The following is a 20,663-nucleotide window of genomic DNA, read 5'->3' as shown; positions in this document are numbered from 1 at the left end:
CAGACCACGGAAAGATTCAGTTCATTTCGGTCATTGATGGGATTTTATTCCTAACAGTTCATAGTTCGTGAACGACACAAGCCTAATCTGAGCTGAAAGCGGTTTTTTGTGCTTTATCTAACCCTTATAGGAATGCTAGCGTGAGTATAAGTATGTATGTACCTATGTTAAACAACTAGACAACTAAGTAAAAGTGGCCTTGTGCCCTAATTGTTAAATAAATGTTTGAATATTCGAGTAATATTTGATTTTTAAGAAACACGGTAGGCATACATAAACATTACAACATCGCCGAACTGTAGTGAACTAAACTGCATATTTACTTACAATGTGGTTTTGCCCTTAATTAAACCATAACCTTTAGTCACCCAGACGTCAAAATTTACGAAGACAAAAGCATCTTTGACTTGTCAAAACAAAGCTTCAATATCCAACGGAACAGACAGCCTTTTTTAGGTCTCTGGGCTGCTAAGGGTTAAGAAAAACTAACGCGTTAATTATGCCTACAGCCTTCAAAACTGCCTACTAAAGTCAAAAACGACATATTTCAATAAGATTCCTAAGGCACTTATGCATTTTTATATTCAGTTTAACATATATTATAGGTATCTTTATTAAGTAACTGGTGACCAAACCGGTAGCTAGACGGAGCGAAGATAAATATGCATTCCGCTTGGACTCTATGTAAAGTATATAACGTTCTTATTAAGTTACATAGTTGATTTTATGTTTTTATGTTTGTTGGACATTGCATTGAGGAATTTTATTAGATACGTTCGGATATACAAGTATGTAGTCTAACAAGCTTAATTCGTCAGTGAGTCCGTTTTCACATACCTAATCCGATCCGATATCTGGTGTCGGAAGGATTTCAATGTAAAAAATCCAAGACGGCACCTGTAATGTATGACATTTGACCGGTGAACCCAATATTTTTAATTTTGCCATCTTTTTTGTAATACAGTGTTTATAATTAACAAATTGAAGACCGATTCTAATCTAAAAATTGTACGTTTTTGGACAGGGTTTTGACGATCTTCCCATGAAATCTTGAACTAAAACGAATTTATTTCTACTTTAGGTTGTTTTACATTGATTTTACCTTATTGATTAAGGTATTTATATCACGTATCCGAACTTTACCTCGCTAACAAAAACTAAATCAACATCAACACCGGTGGGAAACAAAGACTGGGAATAAATGTTGTAAGATCATTAGTTGTTCTTCTGTATTCGAGCCGACATGTTGTTTTTAACGCTGGCCGGCTTATTCGCTGTGGCGGTAAGTTATACTTAAACAATATTATTATTAAAATAATTTGGTTTTATTTAACAACTTATTTTATGAAGGGCCAGTTGCATCAACCACATTTGACTAACACAACATCGTCACGCATCAGTCGTCTATGGAACTTTCCCATACAATAAAGTTTAGGTTTAGTTACGATAGTACTCTTTATTATACTGTGGTTTAACGAACGCTTTAACAATGACAGACGATTTGATGCAACCGGCCCTAAATTGTCTGAAAGTTTTAACGACACGTTAGGTTAGGTTTGGCACTGAGTCGTAACTATTTCATTTCATTTCATTTCATTTATTTATTTTGCGACCAACATAGGATCATAATTATATTATTAAAATTAAAATTAGAATACATTAAATTAAAATACACTAAGAGCTAAATTATAATTATCATACTTAATAATTAACTTAATTATCTTAATTAAATTTACAACAGTCCGGTGGACTTTGCTACCAGCATGTGAATCATGTGACAATGGTTCAGATACTCGCAGTCAAATCTCTCCGCCAACGCCCTTAAGATGCTGCTGGAACTAGCCCGCACTCTGCGCACCAGGGATGTACAGCATTTCCTCATTGTAGTGTAGAAACAATCTACCCTGGCCTCCGCGAACATCCCCGATGCACTACAAAAACGAGGTAGTCCCATCAACACCCTAAAGGCGTTGTTATACTGAATACGAAGAGCGTTGTATTGTTTCTGCGTATAGAACGCCCACAGACTAGCAGTGTAAAAGGTAGTGCAAAATGCTCTAAAAAGAGTCTTTTTAACCTCAATGGAGCAACTAACAAATCTGCGGGCCACCATATTCGCTCTAACACACAACGCTCTCCGTTCTCTCTCAATGTGAGCATCGTCTACTATGTCGTAACGTTGAACGCGTTTCGATTTAATTCTAATTTGATTTAGATAAGTTGTGTTCCTAAAATTTTCCACTTAGGCTACACTATTGATGCAAGAATTTTAAATGTTGTTGGACAGTAGGCGAGAGGCTGGCAACCCTGTTACTGCAATGTCACAATTTTCGTTTTCTTGCAACCCCTATTGCCAAGAGAGACACTGAAAGTTGAATAGTTTCATGTGCTCTGCCTACCCTTTTATGAGATACAGGCGTGACTGCATGTATGTAGGTATGTTTGATAATAAGAGCCACTTACACCAATGTTTTTTTTTTTTTAATACTTAAATGATTTTTTTTTTGACAGATGACAGCCCACTAACCCTGAGTTAAGTGGTTGGTGCAAATGGGCCTAAGTAAATACTGTAAAGTAGGTACTTAGCTACCTGGGTAGACGTAAATTAATTATTTTGTGGTTTTTAGTTATGTGACGAGAAAGATGGCGGCAAAGCTCCTAGGATCCCCCTGGACGATGGAAACTCCATGCCTGCTATGGGGCTTGGCACCTTTCTAGGTTTTGACGAGGTAAGAACTACCACAGTTTCGTTTTCTTTTAACCCCTTATTTGCCAAAAGTGGCCCTGAAGCTTTAGTAGTTTCATGTGCTCTGCCTACCCCTTTATGGGATACAGGGGTGATTGTATGTATGTATGTAAGAACTATTTGTGATATTTTCAAAATAATCGATGGAATCAGGCGTTACTTTGCAGAAATTTATGTTAATTAAAAGTGAAGATTGCTAATCCGCCAATAAATATATATCAAGTAAAATGTAGATAGGTATAGGCTAGTTTCCTACTATTCAAATCAGCTTCTTTTTAAGAACTGTCAAAACGATTTGCTAATATGGAATTACTATGAAATGCTGAGGAGTGACGTCACGGTCAATTCATTTACTTTATATTTTTCTCTTTGACTATTAAATGGAATATATGTTTAAAAATAATTACTGTGCATATTTTTTTTTAATTATGTGGTGCTTTATTTCGTGTACTGCTAAAAATATTGTATTTTAAGTATAGGAAACTAGCCTATTGTCGCTTACTTACCATAAAAACGACATATGCTCGCAACTCTACATATACTTAAATATTATCTTTTAGAACCATTTCATACGTACTTATAGTTGCTTAGGTACGTACTCATATAGGAGCTAAAAAATCTATTGAAATAATTAGGTACACGACCGATTACAGATCTACACCATTTATAATATTATGTAAAATATCCACAGAACGGACAGAAGGAAGCAAAAAGCATGGAGGTGGAAAATGCTGTGTCATGGGCACTTGACGCCGGGTACAGGTAGACATGAAATATTAGTTATTTGTTATACAGGGGGGCAAAGTTGTATTTTAACGCCGAGTGTGGAATTGAAAGACGAGCAAGTAAAAGGATTCTATAGTTGAACCACGAGCGAAGCGAGCGTTTTAAAGTGGCGCGGACGACAACATCAACTTCATACAAATTGGTCGCGCGGATCCGTCCGCGCTGACGGTCCGCGTGACACTAAAACCAGCCTTCATAAACATACACTAAAGTTATCAAGCCGATAAAGTTCGTTTGTCCCTTTCCGACGTATTGGTGTGATAGAAAGGGACAAACGAACTTTATTGGCTTGATAACTTTATTGAACATTTATGAATAAGGGGGTTAGTATAAGTATAAACTTGGTAATCTTGGTATCAATTTCAGGATGATAGACACAGCATCGGCCTACAACAACGAAGTGCAAGTCGGGAGAGGTGTACAGAACTCCACAGTTCCTAGGGAGCACGTTTTTCTAGTTACAAAGGTAATTGTGGCAAGAATGAGTACACGAAAAAATAGTAAGGTACAGCGGGGCAAATCTCGACTGGCAAATGTAACCTGGACCTTTTTTTCCATGTTTTACAAAGTTTGCATTTTTAAATAGTGTCCTCCGGTTATATTATGGTAGGCGTGTTCAGTGGATACATGTAGAACTCAACATCATAGTGTAATAATGGAAAAAATGGATCAGTCACAATGGCCACCAAAATGGACCAGTCGAGATTTGCCCCGCTGTACCTTATGGGAGTCTGTGCGGATAGAGGAGATTCACAGAATGTACTTGTATAGGGACTTCCCCCTTCCACGACTCTTATATATCCAAACATGTCAAATGATGATTATGAAATTACCTTGAAGATTTGATTACAGTTTTTGGTGGACAGTTGGCTGGTAACTTAGTTTCATGTGCTCTGCCTACCCCATTTGGGAATACAGGCGCGAGTTTATAATAATAAATAAAGAAATCGTCTTAGGTAAATGGACGATTTGTACCTTCGAAGTTACGAAAAATTTTGAACATTTCTTCATAATTCTTTAGAAATTTCATAGAAGTGTACACATTTAACTTTACTAAAGAATCATTACCTATCTCTGCCTTAATTTGCTGCTGTGTATGTTATGTTATGTATGTATGTATGTGTGTATGCATTTGTGTATGTATTAATACTTATATGTGTATGTTTGTGTACATGATATTTTATTTTTATTTATTTATTTTTATATTTTATTTTTAATATTGGTGTATATAATTATTTAACTTAGTGTATGTGTAATTTTCCTATTCCTTTAATTATTTCTTGCACTACCATTTTCAAAATACCCCTACCCTAAGGTTGTCTGGTAGAGATCGCTTACAGCGATAAGACCGCCTGTTGCTACCTATGTTTAATGTCTGCTATTTGTAATCTGTTATCCTTGTGGTGCAATAAAGAATATTTACTTACTTACTTAATTTCAGTTGGGCGCCAACGAGAAGAGAGACGTTTTGGGAGCCCTAAGGAAGTCTCTGGGACGCCTCAACATGAGCTATGTCGATCTGTACTTGATCCACAATCCAGTATCTTTCACTGTAAGTTAAGCCATAGAGGAATAAGTAAGGAAAAAGTTGTGACATCTAGCGTCAATCACGCGTCAAATAAGCGTCAATCAGCGGATATCGTCTCGCTCGAATCTAGAGCAGAGCCCAACTGGGGAAGTAGGTACCTCCGCCTTACAGAAGACCGCAGCCAAATAGCACTAGACCCTACTCATAGTGTTGTGTTCCTGCCGGTAAGGCTGCCAGAGCTCAACGAGGGTGCGGTGTGCTGATGACGGGAGGACTCACGGAACTAACTTGTTCCGTCTATTGTCCTTTGAGTCGTCGGCAACCCGAACCCTCCTTAGAACTTATACACTCCTTTTTGCTGTGTACTTGACACAGCAAAAGGGAATGTACAAATTTCTAATGGGGTGGCAACGCGCATGTGACACTGTTTGAGTTGCAGGCGTCCATAGGTTACGGTGACCGCTTTACATCAGGCGGGCCGTATGCTTGTTTGCCACCGACGTAGTATTAAAAAAAATAGCGTAAAATTATTAGTACTGCAACTTGTCAATAGATATGTCGCGACGAACGAAATAATTGATTAATCACTACTTTAATAACTTCCAGCCGGATCACACACAATATGAAGTCATAGACTACCTAGACACGTGGAAACAAATGGAGCAGACCAAGAAACTTGGACTAGCCAAGTCCATTGGCATATCCAACTTCAACATCAGCCAAATGGACAGATTGCTGGCAAACTGTGAGATCAAACCATCAGTGCTTCAAGTAGAGGTATGCCAAGGTTATCCTTAATCCATAATACTAATATTATAAATGGGAAAGTGTGTTTCACGACAAAACGGAGCGACAAATTGACGTGATATTTTAAGTGGAGATATTTGAAGTGATGGAGAGTGACATAGGGTACTTTTTGTCTCTTTCTCGCGAGCGAAGCCGCGGGCAAGAGCTAGTAATAATATAAATTAGTAAACCCTCAGAGACGATAGACAACTCCAGTGAGATAGATATTGCTGTACCTAAATCTGATCAAGAAAATTTGCTGCCCCGGAGCTTAATAACTAGTCTTACTGACTGACATTGACTTCCGGATTGAAAGTCGCACGCTGTTGTCGCATGCCCACCAGAGCTTCTTAATCTTACTAAGCACAGTAAGTACCAACGTGAAACAGTACTACCTAATATTGTTTGTATCTAATACGGTAATACGTACGTACGTAGGTGTCGAAGGTATTCCCGTATGGGGTTCTTCAAAAAAGGAGTGTACAAGTTTCTAGTGGGTCGGCATGCGCATCCACCCCTTGAGTTGCAGGCGTCCATAGGTTACGATGACCGCTTTCCATCAGGCGGGCCATATACCTGTTTGCCATCGACGTGGTATTAAAAAAAATGTGGTTATTCCAGGTGAACCTCAACCTGGCCCAAAACGACATCCTTCAGTACTGCAAACGCCATAACATAGCTGTGATGGCTTACACACCATTCGGAAATCTCTTTAGGTAACCATGAATTTTAATTTTTGTAATAAGTAGGACAATTTTACGGCATAATTAAGTATTATGGTATCACTCGGCATTTTCAGAATTTGGGTATGGGCACAGTATAAAGCAGTAATAACTCTTCTAACAAACTTCACTCCGCGCGGTGTGTCGAAAACTACTCTCCATATACACCGAATACATGCGAAACTGGTAAGTATTGGGCTGGACAGTCGGGGCCGCGTTCGCGCGCTGTGTTGACGTGTTGAGTTCCGGAGAAAATGACGTCAGCACCGAAGACATATTTTCGTTACTGTAGTGTTTATGGGTGTATGGAGAACAGTTCTCAAAATGCGGAAATGTCAGAATGTTCTTTAGAATTCCTAGACACCCAGAAAAGTAAGTGGTTGTTATATTTTTGCAGTGTTAGGTACATTATTGCTTACGTAAATGGCGTAAAAGTGAGATTTAAAGTTAGAATGACACATTAAAATCAATAAGGATTTATATGTAACGACATTTAGGTAGATGCTGCGATCTATCTAGCTCGAAAGTTTGGTACCTACTTAAATATTGTGCAAACATCTATTCAAACCTTTTATGTAAATACGATTTCGTCAGTATTTAAGAAACAAACACGTACTTGAATCTTTATTAGATAAAAAGGTAGAAAGAGCGTTGGTACTAGCATAGCGCCATACACAGTTACTACGAGTAGGACAGTAGCACAGGTACAACCCTGCGTGACCTTGCGCAGTAGTAACGACCGCGTCGCCGCTGCCGGAGATTAACTACTGATTTATCCTTATACTGTGGTATGGGTTCCCCCAATTAGCAAAAGTTGTTAACAAAAATTAACTCGCTGTCAATCTTGTGACGACAATTAAGCATAAAATCTGTCTAAAAATTTACTTTTTTCACATTCTGAATGTAGATTATCGCTTAAAGTTTATGTAATTAACACAAAAACATTTCATGCTTAATTATCGTCACAAAACTGACAATGAGTTAATTTTTGTTAACGACACTCGCTAATTGGGGGGTCCCAAATTCTGAAAATGCCCCACTATCACTTCCATTGACCATTACCCCTACTCCTACATCTACTCTTATACGCCAGTTTTAGTCCCTATTTAGTTCCTGGAGAGAACCCACAATACAAGCCTTTTTGAGCTTACCGTAGGACTTAGTTACTTAATCTATGTAAGAAAACTTACTTTAATACCTAGTCTTTGTTTGTGCAGCACTGACAAAGCACCACCTCCACCGCGCGCTAGTGACCCTACTCTCAAATCCATGGCCACTAAATACAAGAAGAGCGTTGCACAAATCGTCCTTAGGTACTTGGTAAGTGTCTCTTTAAAATATAAGGTCTAAAAACTCCTGGATGAAACAACTACGGCCACACTAATAGCTTAACCCTTAAATGCATAGTGATGTATATATGCATCATGCATTTTTGACTCTATTGACAGCAGGTCAAAATTCAAATTCGAATAAATCTTTGTCAAGGTCATGCATTTAAGGGTTAAGATTCACTAGACAGATGTAGTGCGAAAAGGTTTTTCTTTCGTATTTTTACGGAAATCTACGAACCTACGAACGTGTCATGCTATTTCAATCAGTCTCAGTACAAGACGTACTGATACTCTGAACTAGCATGACATAATATTATCTACTTGCAATGAAGGTAAAAACAGCAGCCGTAGATATAATGAAAGTATTTAAAAATATCTGCTAAAACAATTGCGAATATTTGGCACGACACACACAGTCTTAAAATTTATAATCTTAAAATAAATTTATAGTTTAAAAAACTCTAGAAAAACACGCTTTTATAAATGCACGTAAAAGCCAAAAATAAATTATGGATCGTTCAAGTTGTCTCTATTGCTGGGACGAAGAGTAAACTATGTGCTTTTAATTATAATATTTGATTGTAAAAGCGTGGGGCGCTGCTGTCGTGCTGCAAGTCCAGTTAGCGCGCCAATCTGTGTAAACTGCTTCTCGTAATATAGCTTAACTTGATTTCTCAGCAAGTTATACAAAAAGTTTTTCCTGTTACAGCGCCCCACGCTTTTACAATCAAATATTATAATTAAAAGCACATAGTTTACTCTTCATCCCAGCAATAGAGACAACTTGAACGATCCATAATTTATTTTTGGCTTTTACGTGCATTTATAAAAGCGTGTTTTTCTAGAGTTTTTTAAACTATAAATTTATTTTATACTTTTTAGTCGTTAATAATGAAATATATTTAAAATTTAAACAAAAATATTATTTCAAGTAGGCGAATTTCAAAACGCCATTTGTGGCTTAACACGTATTGCTACTTAATAAGAATTAATACCACCTGATGTATAGGTACCAAGTTTATCGCAATAAAGTCATTCATTTAAAAAAAAATCATAGTGCTGCGCTAATTTGAAGATTAATGCAATACAGAACTTAAGGATTTCATCTTACAGAGTAGGAAAAAGACAATCGGTCGCTCTCTAGTATATTTGCGTGGGGTTGAACCTGGATATGGAACGTGGACGCGACAGTTTGCTAAGCAACTAAAAGACTGATAGTGGCTCTGGGATCTGTAGACCTTCGCGACGTGCTTTAGCAGTGGCGTGGCGTGAAATTTTTCGTTGATAAAGCCCTTACTTTTGCCCCCCTTACTTTTGCTCTTAAGGGTCCCAAAGCCCTAACCCAACTTATTTTAAATATTACATTGATCTTTTTTTATGCGGGGGGCTTCGCCCCCCGAGCCCCCCTTTCTTTGCTCTTAAGGGTCACAAGAAAACCTTAACCCAACTTATTTTAAATATTACGTTGACCTTTCTTTTATGCGGGGGGCTTCGCCCCCCGAGCCCCCCTTACTTTTGCACTTAAGGGTCACAAGAAAACCCTAATCTAATTTATTTTAAATATTACGTTGATCTTCTTTTATGCGGGGGGCTTTGCCCCCCGAGCCCCCCTTACTTTTGCTCTTAAGGGTCACAAGAAAACCCTAACCCAACTTATTTTAAATACTACGTTGATCTTCCTTTTATACGGGTGGCTTCGCCCCCAGAGCCCCCCTTTTGTTTATATACTCTTGAGGGTCACAAGAAAACCCTAAACCAACTTATTTTGAATACTAGGTTGATATTTTTTTTTTGCGGGGGCTTCGCCCCCCGAACCCCCCTTAGTTTTGTTCTTAAGGGTCACAAGAAAACCCTAACCCAACTTATTTTACATACTACGATGATCCTTTTTATTGCGGGGGGCTTCGCCCCCCGAGTCCCCTTTTCTTTGCTCTTAAGGGTCACAAGAAAACCCTAACCCAACTTATTTTAAATATTACGTTGATCTTTATTTTATGCGGGGCTTCGCCCCCGAGCCCCCTTACTTTTGCACTTAAGGGTCACAAGAAAACCCTAACCTAATTTATTTCAAATATTACGTTGATCTTTTTTTTTTATGCGGGGGCTTCGCCCCCCGAGCCCCCCTTACTTTTGCTCTTAAGGGTCACAAGCCCTAACCCAACTTATTTTAAATATTACATTGATCTTTCTTTTATGCGGGGGGCTTCGCCGCCCGAGCCCCCCTTTCTTTGCTCTTAAAGGTCATAAGAAAACCCTAACCCAACTTATTTTAAATATTACGTTGATCTTTCTTTTATGCGGGGGGCTTCGCCCCCCGAGCCCCCCTTACTTTTGCACTTAAGGGTCACAAGAAAACCCTAACCCAACTTATTTTAAATACTACGTTGATCTTTCTTTTATGCGGGGGCTTCGCCCCTTTTGTTTATTTACTCTTGAGGGTCACAAGAAAACCCTAAACCAACTTATTTTGAATACTACGTTGATATTTTTTATGCGGGGGCTTCGCCCCCCGAACCCCCCGTTTAGTTTTGTTCTTCAAGGTCACAAGAAAACCCTAACCCAACTTATTTTACATACTACGTTGCTCCTTTTTTTTGTGGGGGCTTCGCCCCCGAGCCCCCCTTACTTTTGCTCTTAAGGGTCACAAGAAAACCCTAACCCAACTTATTTTAAATACTGCGTTGATCTTTCTTTTATGCGGGGGGCTTCGCCCCCTAGCCCCCTTTTGTTTATTTCCTCTTGAAGGTCACAAGAAAACCCGAAACCAACTTATTTTGAATACTACGTTGATATTTTTTTTTTTGCGGGGGGCTTCGCCCCCCGAACCCCCCTTAGTTTTGTTCTTCAGGGTCACAAGAAAACCCTAACCCAACTTATTTTACGTACTACGTTGATCCTTTTTTTTGCGGGGTGCTTCGCCCCCCGAGCCCCCCTTACTTTTGCTCTTAAGGGTCACAAGAAAACCCTAACCCAACTTATTTTAAATACTACGTTGATCTTTCTTTTATGCGGGGGCTTCGCCCCCCGAGCCCCCCTTTTGTTTATTTACTCTTGAAGGTCACAAGAAAACCCGAAACCAACTTATTTTGAATACTACGTTGATATTTTTTTTTGCGGGGGCTTCGCCCCCCGAACCCCCCTTAATTTTGTTCTTCAGGGTCACAAGAAAACCCTAACCCAACTTATTTTACATACTACGTTGATACTTTTTTTTGCGGGGGGCTTCGCCCCCCGAGCCCCCCTTTATTTGCTCGTAAGGGTCACAAGAAAACCCTAACCCAACTTATTTTAAATATTACGTTGATCTTTCTTTTATGCGGGGGGCTTCGCCCCCCGAGCCCCCCCTACTTTTGCTCTTAAGGGTCACAAGAAAACCCTAGCCCAACTTATTTTAAAAATTACATTGATCTTCCTTTTATGCCGGGGCTTCGCCCCCCGAGCCCCCCTTTCTTTGCTCTTAAGGGTCACAAGAAAACCCTAACCCAACTTATTTTAAATACTACGTTGATCTTTCTTTTATGCGGGGGTCTTCGCCCCCCGAACCCCCTTTAGTTTTGCTCTTAAGGATCACAAGAAAACCCTAACCCAACTTATTTTACATACTTTGTTGATCCTTTTCTTTGCGATGCCATGCCATGCCATCGTGGAATGCCAGTGCCAATCTTCGGGCTTCATTATCAGACCTTGAAACCTAGTCGTGGTCAAAGTTCATTATAAGACTTTTCTAAGAAACCAGAAAACAGCTATGATACGAAGTTCCATCATGTAGTTCCAGTTCATATCTTCCTAACCTAACCTAACCTAATCGTAGTCAAAGTTCATTACAAGACTTTTCTAAGAAACCCAAAAACTGCTATGATACGATGTTCCATTATGTAGTTCCGGTTCATATCTTCCGGCTCCATCATCAGACCTTGAAACCTAATCGTAGTCAAAGTTTATTACAAGACTTTTCTAAGAAACCCAAAAACAGCTATGATACGATGTTCCATCATGTAGTTCCATTTCATATCTTCCGGCTCCATCATCAGACCTTGAAACCTAATCGTAGTCAAAGTTCATTACAAGACTTTTCTAAGAAACCCAAAAACAGCTATGATACGATGTTCCATCATGTAGTTCCAGTTCATATCTTCCGGCTCCATCATTAGACCTTGAAACCTAATCGTAGTCAAAGTTTATTACAAGACTTTTCTAAGAAACCCAAAAGCAGCTATGATACGATGTTCCATCATGTAGTTCCATTTCATATCTTCCGGCTCCATCATCAGACCTTGAAACCTAATCGTAGTCAAAGTTCATTACAAGACTTTTCTAAGAAACCCAAAAACAGCTATGATACGATGTTCCATCATGTAGTTCCAGTTCATATCTTCCGGCTCCATCATCAGATCAGTTCAGCAGTACCATATTATTGTATTGTCATCAGAACTACATACACTCTAAAAAATGAAGACCAACTAAGAGCAGTTTTCTCTTAGTTGACGTTAAGTTGATCACTACAATTACGATCTTATATAATTCAAATAAAGCTGATTACTAAAAACAACAAGGGAATGTATGATTGAACTAATAACTTAGGTGTTTTGTTATTCCTAACCATTGTACACCTTGAATCAATTATGAACTTGTTAGGCATAACTATGTAACATAGGTTGATTCAATCCTTAGTTGAACTTACTAAGGTAATTTAGTTAACATAATTATTTTTCATGGAATTATTGAACAAGATCTTAATCGATTCAGTTACGTTGCAAAAGTAAGAGCAATCAAAATTACCTTATTTGATGTGTCTAAGATCTTATCAGGCTCGTATGGAATCAAGATGCTTGACTACGACTATCAAAATATTGATAGGAGCAACCAAATTTTTTTTAGAGTGTACAGCTGCCAATTTTCATTACGCTACGATCTTTGGAAGATGGTTAAATTAGCCTCCGCAGATTCCATTACATAGTTACATACACGACGACCTAATAAAAGCGTGTTAAAAATAATCTGTAAGATCAATCTAAAAATTCATAATCATACAAAACAAGAGTGTGTGTGGACAGTCGCGAAATTGTATGGAACTCCGTGCACTCGATCTGGTTTTTGCAAGATTATGATGTGTTCAGATTATGAATTTTAAGACTGACTGTTGCCGTTGCCTTTGGGATGATTATAAATATTATAATTAAGAAAACGTGGAAAAGGAGCAGCTCAGTGGGCCTCGGCTGGGCGCGCCTGGAGGAGGCCGCGTCGGACCGGGAACAGTGGAAATCCTTCCTAAGAGCCCTGTGCCTCTGATGAGGGACAACAGGATATAATCATCTGTAGTTACATACATATAACATACAATCACGCCTGTATCCCATAAAGGGTTAGGCAAAGCACATGAAACTACTAAAGCTTCAGTGCCACTCTTGGCAAATAAGGGGTTGAAAGAAAACAAAACTGTGACATTGCAGTGACAGGTTGCCCGCCACAATTTAACCCAATCCCACAGTCGCCTTCTACGACACCCACGGGAAGAAAGGGGGTGGTGAAATTCTTAACCCGTCACCACACAGGCAACATCAACAACATCAACAGGGTCATCTGTAGTTACCTCTTCAAATGTAGCTACTTTATCCAGAACCTTTAATTTCAGGTGCAAACCGGAGTAGCGCCCATCCCGAAGTCAGTCAACAAGCCAAGGATTGAGCAAAACATTGATATCTTCGACTTTAGTTTGACACCAGAAGAAGTACAAATTCTGAGTATGTTAAACAGGTTCCATACATCCTTGGATGGACCTGGATCTGTGGATGGCCTTTTCTGTAGTTTTGACACTTAATTAATTTTTATAAGTCATTCAAAGTTTTTGTGGAAAATCACGGGTTCACCGGTCACAAGAGATAGAGAAAATTAAGAACGAGAAGCTCTTCCCTTTCTTCGGATAAGTGCGTTTTCACATATATTATCCGATCCTATATCGGATGTCGGACCGATATTCCATATATTGTATTTAAGGCGCTATCTTTGACTTTTGCCTTTGAAATCCTTACTACATCAACGTAAGTAATAGGGATAATTCAGGTGAATTCTTATAATATGTCGACGATACTTAAGTCAAAGTTGCACTGTAAAAAGAAACTCAGGTCAGGTAAGCATTCGACCATTTTTTTTTACGTTGGGGAAATGCATTTACACATGCCATCTGGTCCGGGGGACCAGGGGCGATGACGGACTAACCAGAATAGGACTACCGTCTAAAACCACCAACGAATTCCGTCTCCGCCTTGGGAGGAGTGTCGCGGGGTCACTCACCACATTCCACCACGTACAACATTCGACCTGACCTGTATGATTGACCATGTAAATGATTTATGATTTATGAGTTTCGTAGTAAACTGCCTTTCTAATAACTATACCTCTGCTGTAATTCCAGGTGGCTTCAACAAGAACTACCGCACAGTATGGCCGAGCTTCTGGCAGGATCACCCCTACTACCCCTTCGAACACAAGGCTGTTCCCGACCCTGACCTTTTCCACCCTAAGACAGAATAAGAAAAACCCTAAGAGAGAGTAGTGGTCCACCTCTAAAGGCCAACACACTTACCAAGTAATCTAACTCTATGTTGAAAGTATAGCCAAGTTTCTGGCAGGATCGTGTACTACCACGTCGAACAGAAGGCTGTTCCCGACCCTGACCTATTCCACCCTAAGACAGAATAAGGAAAACTCTAAGAAAGAGTAATAGTGGTCCACCTCTAAAGGCCAACACACTTACCAACCAATCTAGCTCTATGTTAAAAGTATAGCCAAGTTTCTGGCAGGATCACCTACTACCCCTTCGAACAGAAGGCTCCGAACCTGACCTATTCCACCTTAAGGCAGAATAAGAAAAACTCTAAGAAAGATTAATGGTCCACCTCTAAAGGCCAACACACTTACCAAGTAATCTAACTCTATGTTGAAAGTATAGCCAAGTTTCTGGCAGGATCGTGTACTACCACTTCGAACAGAAGGCTGTTCCCGACCCTGACCTATTCCACCCTAAGACAGAATAAGAAAAACTCTAAGAGAGAGTAATAGTGGTCCACCTCTAAAGGCCAACACACTTACCAACCAATCTAGCTCTATGTTAAAAGTATAGCCAAGTTTCTGGCAGGATCACCTACTACCCCTTCGAACAGAAGGCTGTTCCCGACCCTGACCTATTCCACCTTAAGATATAATAAAATAACTATAGGAAAAAGTAGTGGGCCACCTCTAAATGCCAAAACACAATTAACAACCATTCTACACAGAATGAACATAACAGAATAAGAAAGACTACAAAAGAGAATAGTGGACCACCTTTAAATGCCAACACACAATTACCAACTAATATAACTCTATGTTGAAAGTATAGCCAAGTTTCTGCCAGGATCACCTACTATCCCTTCGAACAGAAGGCTGTTCCTGATCCTGACCTATTCCACCTTAAGACAGAATAAAAAAACTATAGAAGAAAGTAGTGGGCCACCTCTAAAGGCCAACATACTTACCAACCAATCTAGCTCTATGTTGAAGGTATAGCCAAGTTTCTGGCAGGATCATCTACTACCACTTCGAACAGAAGGCTGTTCCCTAAGACAGAATAAGAAAGACTATAAGGGAAAATAGTAGGCTAAATGCCAACCGACTCACATGGACAGTTTGGTAACTCATGTTAAGAGATTTAAAAAAATTGTACTACAGGTGCCAAGGGGTATCTACTGGCTGGGTTATTAGTATCATATCTTATATCTGTGGGACTCTAACGGATACACTTCGACCCGTTGGGATCTTTTGTGCAATTACCTCTTGCAATCCTAAGGTCCTTTAGCTATACAGGCGCTTCTCAACCATCTCGTAGCTCTCTGAAGTCCTTTGATTCCAGGTAACCTGCTCCAAAGTTCTTCATTCTTTGTCTGGCGTGGATTATTAGTAACTACTATGATAAAAAGAATAACTACCCTTCTATACTTACACTATTCTTAAGAAAATAAATAAAATAGTAATAGTATTGTATTGTGTACGAATTATTAATTAAAACAGTATTGTATTTTGTATTTTTATATTTGGAGATATAAAAAAAATATATGAAGAATCAACCACTTTTTTATTGACACCCGGCTAACTCTGGCCAATCACAAAACTGAAAAAAAGAAAGATATGTTATTAGGTAATGTTGTCAAGAGGTCAGAGAACTTCCGTTATGAGATTTATGAGATGAATGAGACAAAATTATGATATTTACTAGATATAAATAGGTATATTTTATGTACTTATAAGTATATACCTAATACGTAATGAATTATCTATTAAAATAAAATCGTGTAAGTATATTTAGGTAATTTAATAGAAACATTTTCAATGGAAATGCTTACCGAGAGTTCAGAATTCCACTGCAGGCCCGCCGGGCAGTCCATAGCTACTTGAACGCCATTATCGCAAACGTTGTATTTACTGCAATCTTTATTGTTTGACAACTCTCCATGTACACAGCTTCCTTCTGAACTGCCATCTTCTTCGCCGCCATTTTCTTGGCCGCCATCTTGTTCTCCGCTATCTTGGCCGCCATCTTGTTCACCGCCATTTTCTTGTCCGCCATCTTGAGATGGCTCCGTTGAAGGTTTTTCTGATGAAGTTTGTGATGCAGTGCAGTTAGATTCGGAGGGCCACACGCATTCCTGCAAATAAATAATATATTTATGTTTGGCTTGCCAATGTGGTTCGGTAAAGGGAGGAGCTGCTCTAGACACAAAACAAGGTAGAAATGACAACATTCTCTTAACAATGTTCAGCGTTGAACTCATAGTTATCATTACAGTCGAAGACATGAACACTATGAACAGTGCCGTACTGGCAAAAGATGAATTGAAAATCGCAGACCAAGCCCAAACGATAAAGCGCCGCAAATACTCTTTCTTAGTGAACGATTATGAGTTTGCGGCGCTTGCATTGGGGACTATGTGTCCTTGGTCGTCTGACACCAAAATTTTTATTAAAAAGGTGTCAGAACGCCTTACGGCCCAGCCACGACATTGGTCTAAGCGCGACAGCGGTGAGCGGCAGCCATACGTGCGAATGAAAAGTCCCATCGTTGTGTCTCGCTCCAATATATGGCCGCCGCTCACCGCTGACGCGCTTAGACCAATGTCGTGGCTGGGCCGTTATAGGTGTCTCGGGGGACCAAAGAGCGGGTTCCTTCTTTGCTCAGAGGTTGAGTCTGGCGGTGCAAAGGGGAAACGCTGCAAGAATTCTGGGGTCTATGCCGGAGGCAGGAGATCTGAGGGAGGTTTTTTTTTTATATTTAATTATAACCTACTTGTGTTAGTTTTACTCTTTAGGGTTTTAAGATTTAATTTTAAGTTAATTATAATATTAGATGTATTGTTAGAAGTTTGTATTGTAACATATTTGAATAAACTCGAAACGAGTATTGTCCAGATACCCCTGATCGAAGCAGTCGAGGCACCACTCGACAGATAGAATTATAAACATTCCCTTACCTGAAGTTCAGCATTGAACTCCAAGCCATCGCTACAGTTGAACACGTGCACAGTCCCGTACTGGCAAACGATGAATTTGCTGCAATCGTCAGGGTGAGGCCGCGGGAGGAGACTCCAGTCAGGACAGAGTGCTGGAAGAGTGTTGTCGCAGCCGGCGAACACCGGATCTTGACACACCTGAATATAAAATAATAATGAATAATATTATTAATAATGATATTCGGACTGACACTAGTGTTAAGTCGGTCAGTATGCGCGATGCTGACACGCTGAAAAGTCCAGCACGTGCCGCCGCTCCGCGCGCGCCCCCCCTGCGCGCGCGACTGCCCCCCGTGACCTCGAAACCACGTCAGCGTGATTATGCTGGCGTCGCAGCCGGTCAGCTTGTCGCAGCCAGCCGGGTCAATGCACCTAATAAGGGGTGTGAAGAACCAGTGGAAGAGAATTCCTCCCGCGCTAAAGTCGATAAGGAGGGATTCACACTGGTGGAACGGAAGAAGAAGGCGCGCAGGGCACCTCGTAAGACTCTGTGTGGCACCGCAGAGCCGGTTAATTCTGGTCTACGGGTTGCAACACCGAGTAAGGCGCTCTACGTGTCCCGTCTTCATTACTCCGCCGTGGCTGACGATGTGGTGGAGTACGTGCGCCGGAAGACTGGCTACACGCTGAGGGTACACCAGCTACAGTCGCGTCATTACGTGCACTTCAGTTCGTTCGTGGTGCGCGTGCCGCGGCCGCTGCAGGACACCATCGCGAGCGCAGACTTCTGGCCGAAAGGTGTGCTTTTTCGGCGGTTCCGGGGCAACTTGCCGAATCCTACACCGGGGCAAACGACGCAACGGAGCCACGCTGTTTCGTCATCGCCCAAATCAATTGTTTAGTTATAATACTTTTATTCTTTGTAATGTTTTTTTTATTATTTAATTTCATGACGCATTGGATTTATCTGTAATGTCATTGAAATATGTTTTCAAATAAATAAATAAATAAATAATAAATAAATAAATAGTTGATATTTAATTAAAGTATACGTCTCCATTATTATACAAACGAGCAAATACGTATGTAGGTGTGATAATTTCAATTTCATTTATTTTAAAGGACCAACTGAGATCATTGTTGTTAGTAGGTACATACGCAATTAGACGGCCGGTCTGGCTCAGTCGGTAGTGACCCTGCCTGCTAAGCCGCGGTCCTGGGTTCGAATCCCGGTAAGGGCATTTATTTGTGTGATGAGCACAGATATTTGTTCCTGAGTCATGGATGTTTTCTATGTATGTAAGTATTTATTTATCTATTTAAGTATGTATATCGTCGCTTAGCACCATAGTACAAGCTTTGCTTAGTTTGGGGCTAAGTTGATCCGTGTAAGGTGTCCCCAATATTTAAAAAATAAAAAAAAAATAAAAAAAAAATTGCAAAATAATAAATAACTTAAATGGTTAGTATTCTACAATGACTTAAGGGATTTACTCTTGGCACTGATCCCACCAGCGAGTTAGCGATGAGCTATCGGCGGTAGAAACGAACAAAAGATAATCGCTCGAGTGTAAATAAGAGACGCGACGCGAAGACCAGCGAGTTATAGTCCGTCGCCGCGCGATGAACTATAAATCCCTTAAGCAAGTTGTGTAATGTGTATATTATAGTTAACAGTTATAACTATTAGCATTAATAGATTGGAGAGTACAGACTGTACTACAGAATAACTATCTGCTTATTAAACTACAGTAGCAACCTCCTGTTTGGATTTATTCCCGGTCCAGAGCTGTGCTTACATGGCGACCGTGACAGGACTCAAAAAAACCTTTTTTTTTTTAGTCTGTGTCAGTGGTCTTATCTGATCTGTCACGTTTTAAACTATACTTAGATATTGAAGAGATGCTTTCAATTGAATTAAGTATCTACTTAAGATCATATCATTGGGGAGAAAGTGTTGATATTATAACTGGTAATTAAGTACCTATATTTAACTAGTACCTACTATAATTAAGTGGTTAGAACTGAAGAGTACTTGGATTGGAAGTAGTAAACTTATCAGACTGATTCAGCACTTGAAAAACATTGTCGTTTCCTAAAGTTTTCCGCTACGAACGAAATATAATTTGATTTTAACAATAGTACATTACATCAGAGGCCGGGAAAATGAGGATTTCCGGCCAAGTGGGTATATACCTAGGGATACGAGGCCGGGAATCCGTTTTCACGCCGAGGCATGTATAGTGCTTTTCTCAAACATACAATGAAATTTAAAAAAATGCTCTAAAGGACAATATTTTATAAAAAAAAGTTACTTTGCAGGCCTAGGCCTAAAAAATAATATGAAATCCCTTTGTTACAGTCCTCTCGAGTTGTTGCGCCCAAAAAGCGATACTTCCCAGCCCATTTTAAGGAACGTAAAGACAATATTTCATTGCATGTTTGAGAAAATGTAATTTTTTGCAAAATGTAAGCAGTCTGGGCAAAGTCGAATTACATGTGATAAGTTAAGATGGGCCTAAGAACTTACCAAGTGCATAGGGCTGAAATGCGTGCCCTCAGGACAGGTCTTCAGTACAGGGACACCATGGGCACAGGTGTAGAACTTGGAACAGTCGGTCTCATGAGGAATGTTGAAGAATGGAGAGCCCTCTGGTGGGCATTGTGCTCCTAATGCTGAAGCGGCGAGGAGTGTGACTGAAATAGTACATTACGATAAAAGTGCCGAAATTTTGAATCATGGCTTAGATATTGGTAGTTTATAAGAATTATTCTTATTAGTATGTAATAATATTCAACACAATGTACATTGCTATGAATAAATGAAATGAAATATAAGTAGATCCATTTTTAATAACAACACCTGCAACCTGCACCAAGTCTGCACTAAGTTTTGACAGAATTTGAACAAAACTTTTTGTTCAAATCATAATTAATTTTGAGATTTGACTATAAACACATTTTGGTATACAAACAAATTTACTTACCAAGTAGTATGGAGTACATTTTTGAATAATAAAATTATTCAATGTTATGCAATTCTAGAAATTGATTCCTCCCTACTTTCTGCAGGTAAACTGGAAGCACACTGAAAGGTATTGAAGTAAGTTTCCTATTTAAACAATGCACTATCTACTTACTACTTATCTTTGAGTTAAGTGCCGTGAATCTATACAATAACAATTATTCATAAATACAGTCATAAGTATTAATAAATATTTCGAGTTCGACCTAGATATTTGTTCATAATAATCATAATCATGTCTTGTGAATATTGAGCTC

General features: G+C 39.4%; 2 protein-coding genes across 2 annotated transcripts; one reads left to right on the top strand and one right to left on the bottom strand.

The window, feature by feature from the left end:
• Positions 1-1,137: 1,137 nt before the first annotated feature.
• On the top strand, positions 1,138-15,587 carry LOC125238639 (aldo-keto reductase AKR2E4-like). The gene is made up of 10 exons (XM_048146006.1): positions 1,138-1,282; positions 2,628-2,729; positions 3,438-3,508; positions 3,899-3,998; positions 4,974-5,084; positions 5,667-5,837; positions 6,468-6,562; positions 7,786-7,888; positions 13,532-13,640; positions 14,312-15,587. The coding sequence occupies exons 1-10, from the start codon at positions 1,244-1,246 to the stop codon at positions 14,428-14,430; spliced, it is 1,020 nt and encodes a 339-aa protein (XP_048001963.1). The 5' UTR covers positions 1,138-1,243; the 3' UTR covers positions 14,431-15,587.
• Positions 15,588-15,947: 360 nt separating this feature from the next.
• LOC125238640 (peritrophin-1-like) lies at positions 15,948-20,521 on the bottom strand. Its single transcript, XM_048146007.1, has 5 exons — positions 20,369-20,521; positions 19,912-20,078; positions 17,403-17,579; positions 16,278-16,580; positions 15,948-16,045 (listed from the first exon to the last, which is right to left on the bottom strand). Exons 1-5 carry the CDS (start codon positions 20,385-20,387, stop codon positions 16,010-16,012), a joined length of 702 nt encoding a protein of 233 aa, XP_048001964.1. The 5' UTR covers positions 20,388-20,521; the 3' UTR covers positions 15,948-16,009.
• Positions 20,522-20,663: the final 142 nt, after the last annotated feature.

This window comes from Leguminivora glycinivorella, chromosome 24 (assembly GCF_023078275.1).
Source record: "Leguminivora glycinivorella isolate SPB_JAAS2020 chromosome 24, LegGlyc_1.1, whole genome shotgun sequence".
In the NCBI taxonomy this organism is placed as follows: Eukaryota; Metazoa; Arthropoda; class Insecta; order Lepidoptera; family Tortricidae; genus Leguminivora; species Leguminivora glycinivorella.
Note: the sequence above shows the minus strand (reverse complement) of the source record. Positions and strands in the feature narration are given on the sequence as shown.

Excerpts from the sequence above, each read along its gene's own strand:
- LOC125238639 (XM_048146006.1), top strand. The coding sequence starts at position 1,244 with ATGTTGTTTTTAACGCTGGCCGGCTTATTCGCTGTGGCG. Across the intron at positions 5,085-5,666 it reads ACAATCCAGTATCTTTCACT|CCGGATCACACACAATATGA; the intron begins GTAAGTTAAGCC and ends AATAACTTCCAG. Across the intron at positions 5,838-6,467 it reads CATCAGTGCTTCAAGTAGAG|GTGAACCTCAACCTGGCCCA; the intron begins GTATGCCAAGGT and ends TGGTTATTCCAG.
- LOC125238640 (XM_048146007.1), bottom strand. Across the intron at positions 17,580-19,911 it reads ATTTCAGCCCTATGCACTTG|GTGTGTCAAGATCCGGTGTT; the intron begins GTAAGTTCTTAG and ends TTTTATATTCAG. Across the intron at positions 16,046-16,277 it reads AGTGGAATTCTGAACTCTCG|TTTTGTGATTGGCCAGAGTT; the intron begins GTAAGCATTTCC and ends TCTTTTTTTCAG.